The sequence below is a fragment of the Dipodomys ordii genome, unplaced genomic scaffold, assembly GCF_000151885.1.
Source record: "Dipodomys ordii isolate 6190 unplaced genomic scaffold, Dord_2.0 Scaffold154, whole genome shotgun sequence".
Classification (NCBI taxonomy): Eukaryota; Metazoa; Chordata; class Mammalia; order Rodentia; family Heteromyidae; genus Dipodomys; species Dipodomys ordii.
In genome coordinates this window covers 272,449-276,422 of record NW_012267370.1, presented here as the reverse complement: position 1 = coordinate 276,422, position 3,974 = coordinate 272,449, and the positions used below count along the sequence as shown (strand labels likewise).

Below are 3,974 nucleotides of genomic sequence, written 5' to 3'. Positions count from 1 at the left end.
AAAAAAAAGGGGGGGAGGAGTTGGAGTGTGATGGGGGTATATCGTAAGAGAGTATATCATAAGCATGTATGGAAATGTCACAATGAAACATCTTACATACGAAAAATATAATGCTACTTTTTTTTTTGTCAGTTGTGTGGTTTGAACTCTGTACCTGAGCTCATCAGCTCAAGGCGAAAGCTCTACCACTTGAGCCACAGCACCACTTCCAACTTTCTGGTGGTTAATTGGAAATAAGTGTCTCACAAACTTTCCTACCCAGGCTGGTTTTGAACCTCGATCCTCAGAGCTCAGCCTTCTTAGTAGCTAGGATTACAGGTGTGAGCCACTGGTGCCTGGCCTATTATATGGTACTTTAAAAAGTCTTGATTAAAAAAAAAAAAAGGAAGAGGGGGTTGGGAATGTGGCTTAATGGTAGAGTGCTTGCCTAGTATGCATGAAGCCTTGGGTTTGATCCCTCAGTACCATATACACAGAAAAAGCTGGAAGTGGTGCTGTGGCTCAAGTGGTAAAGTGTTAACATTGAGCAAAAGAAGCATAGGGACAGTTCTCAGTATCTGAGATCAAGCCCCAGGAATAGCAAAAAGAAAAAAATTTTAAAAAGAAAGAAAGAGGCTTCATGTGAATATGGCTATCAATAGATGCTCGAAGTTTCACTATTTTTTTTCTTTTTTTCTTGCAATAATGAGAATTGAACTTGGCCAGAGGCTCAATCATGGTCGATTAGTAGTCTGTCACTGGGTTCCATCTCCAGCCCTAGTGCCACTATTGATGGCAGCATGTGGGGTTGGTATAAGGCCAATGCTAGCACTGGCAGGGTAGACTCACCTGAAGAATGGATGACTCTGCTCCTCTTCTGCATCACATGCATCAGGGCGCCCACCAGCCCTTCTGAGGTCTGAGGTGGTGGCTGCTGGGCTGAGCTCTCTACGGCTCCAGGGGTCTGCAAAAAGTAGCACAGGGCCAGAGGACTTAGGTCTGCGAAAGGAACATTTCTTTTCTTTTGATCAAAGATTAGAACTTGAACCCAGTACCTGACTTTTTCACTCATTGGCTAATGCTCTACCTACTAAGCCATGCCTCCAACGCAGAGAGAAGCTTTTCTCTGAGCCTTTCTTATTATTTCTCCTCCTTTACACTCAGATCAAAGATTCCCCACCCATGTCCAACCCTGTCACTCAACTTCCAAAAGCACCCCCATCTATATTAGCCTTGATCTCAGTATCCTGACTTGTACAGAACACCCTTGAATCCCAGAGACCTGATCATTCATCCTACCATTCTTACCTTGTTCAGCTGAATTCCCTGCCGGATTTGATCCAAAAGTGCCCCCCGACCCCCACCAGAGGCCAGGCTGCTCCCTGTCCCAAGAGTAGGAGGGGGTGGGGGAGGGACTGGCCCACTTCCAATGGAGGGTGGAGGTGGGGGTGGAGGAGGCGGAGGTGGCATGGATGCCCCACCAACAGCAGGGGGTGGAGGAGGTGGTGGTCCAGAACGTCCAGTGGCTGGAGGTGGGGGGGGTGGAGGGCCCCCTCGGCCTGGGGGTGGAGGGCCCCTGGGTGTTGGTGGGGGTGGGACATTTCCCATAGGTACAGGAGGCAATGGGCCAGTACGACCCTTGTTACCCCCCACCATAGGGGGCCTGGGGGCCTGGTTCCCTCCTCGGCATGGTGGGGGAGGTGGTGGAAGAGGCTCTGTGTAGAGAAAATAACACATAGGTGCAATTATTTTCACTCCTTTTTTTTTTTTTTTTGTAGATTGTAAGGCTTGAACTCTGGGCCTGGGCGCTGTCCCTCAGCTCTTCAGCTCAAAGCTAGCACTTTACCACTTGAGCCACAGCGCCACTTCCGGCTTTTTTCTTTTTGCTTATGTGCTGCTGAGAAATCAAACCCAGGGCCTCATGCATGCAAGGCAAGCACTCTACCACTGAGCCACCTTCCCAGCCCTTTTTCTTTTTGCTTATGTGGTGCTGAGGAATCGAACCCAGGGCTTCAGGCATGCAAGGCAAGTGCTCTACCACTGAGCCACCTCCCTAGCCCGATTTATCTGGTTTTACACACACACACACACACACACACACACACACACACACATTGCTACCTTCATTGTGACATCCCAAGGTTTGATTTGCACTAGGAACTGGATGAAGGTGAATTTTACAACTGAGAAAGGGGATCCTCCACCAATCAAGATCATGGGGTCGGCTGGGAAGATGGCTCAGTGGTAGAGTTTTTGCCTTGCATGCCTGAGACCTTGGATTCAATTCCTCAGCACCACACCACGTTTGCAGAAAAAGCCAGAAGTGGTGCTGTGGCTTACTTAAGTGGTAGAGTACCTTGAGCTAGAGAGCAGAGGGACAGTGCCCAGGCCCAAAGTTCAAGCGGCACAACCAACAAAAAAAAAAGATCATTGGGTTCAGGTTGTGCATGAGAATGGGGCCTAGTCATTGCATATGTTCTTTATCTTGTTATGTGTGAACTGAAAATATAATTAAGCTGGGCACCAGTGGCTCACACCTGTAATCCTAGCTACTCAGGAGACTGAGATCTGAGGACTGAGGTTCAAAGCCAGCCTGGGCAGCAAAGTCCACAAGAATCACCTCCAATTAATGACCAAAAACTGGAAGTAGAGGTATGACTCAAGTAGTAGAGTATCAGCCTTGAGTAATGGAGCTAAATTACAATATCCAGGCTCTAAGTTCAACCCCGTGGACTGGAACAAAAAAGGAAGAAGAGAAGCGAGGAAGGATAGTTAAATATATGTGTAAACAAATAGCTTTCATTTTTCCATTCTTTTAAATTTGCAGTTACTTGTCAGTTAAAGAATACATTTCTTGGCCCTGGGAAGGTGGCTCAGTGGTAGAGCGCTTGCCTTGCATGCATGAGGCCCTGGGTTTGATTCCTCAGCACCACACAAGCAAAAAGAAAAAAGCCGGAAGTGGCGCTGTGGCTCAAGTAGTAGAGCACTAGCCTTGAGCTGAAGAGCTGAGGGACAGCGCCTAGGCCCAGAGTTCAGGCCCCACGACTGGACCCCCCCCCAAAAAAAAGAATACATTTCTGAAGCCTGGCGCTGGTAGCTCACACCTGTAATCCTAGCTACTCAGGAGGCTGAGATCTGAGGATCTCGGTTCAAAGCCAGCCTGGGCAGGAAAGTCCGTGAAACTGTTATCTCTAATAAACCACCAGAAAACCAGCAGTGGCGCTGTAGCTCAAGTGGTAGAGCGCTAGCCTCGAGCTGAAGAGCTCAGGGACAGACAGCTCTCAGGCCCAGAGTTCAAGCCCCATGATCGACCAAAAAAAAAAAAAACAACCCAAGAATACATTTCTTTTGGACAATGACACCTGTTACTTTGCTCTCTCTTAGTTTTTCCCTCATGTCCCCACCCACAACTTATATAATTTGTTTTCAACATATTATCTAGGGAGTACCACTGCTGCATTTGTTCGCCCTTAGTCTCTCATTTGGGTGCCTCTCTTCCCCTCCCAAAGAAAGATAACAGAACAAACAAGACCAAAGAAAATGAAAATAAAAACAAAGAAAAATTCCTCTTGTTTCCAGCAACTAACTAGCTCTCATTTACCATACTCAGACTCTTGCCAAACTTTTGGTCACCTTAGAGTTTTTGCACTGACTGCTTCCTACTTTGCTTTTCCCTTAAATGTTCCCTGGACTACTTTTGTCTCTGTAGATCCAACAACACAGTCACCTACTCTGACTCTTCTTCCCTGACTTATCTTCTGGAATGTTGTTTCCCCCTTTATCTCTCTTCAGTATTCTAGTTATCACTTACCACAACCAGTTAGTTAGCTAGTTAGCTTCAGGTTCTTTGACTCTCATCCCCTGGAATGTCTATACCACCCTAGCCCATAAAATATTTCCTGGCAGTGAACATTTGTACAGAGTCAGAAAGGCACAAAGAAATAGACAAGGGGGCTGGGAAGGTGGCTCAGTGGTAGGGCGCTTGCCTTGCATGC

At 47.2% G+C, this 3,974-nt stretch overlaps 1 protein-coding gene across 1 annotated transcript in view; it reads right to left on the bottom strand.

The window, feature by feature from the left end:
* Positions 1–709: 709 nt before the first annotated feature.
* The window catches only part of Was (Wiskott-Aldrich syndrome), a 13,159-nt gene continuing 9,894 nt past the window's right edge, over positions 710–3,974 (bottom strand). Inside the window, exons 10-12 of the mRNA XM_013032350.1 lie at positions 1,288–1,694; positions 829–943; positions 710–765 (exon numbers count right to left, since the gene is read on the bottom strand). Coding sequence (XP_012887804.1) covers positions 710–765; positions 829–943; positions 1,288–1,694 — 578 coding nt within the window. The remainder of the gene's footprint in view (positions 766–828; positions 944–1,287; positions 1,695–3,974) is intronic.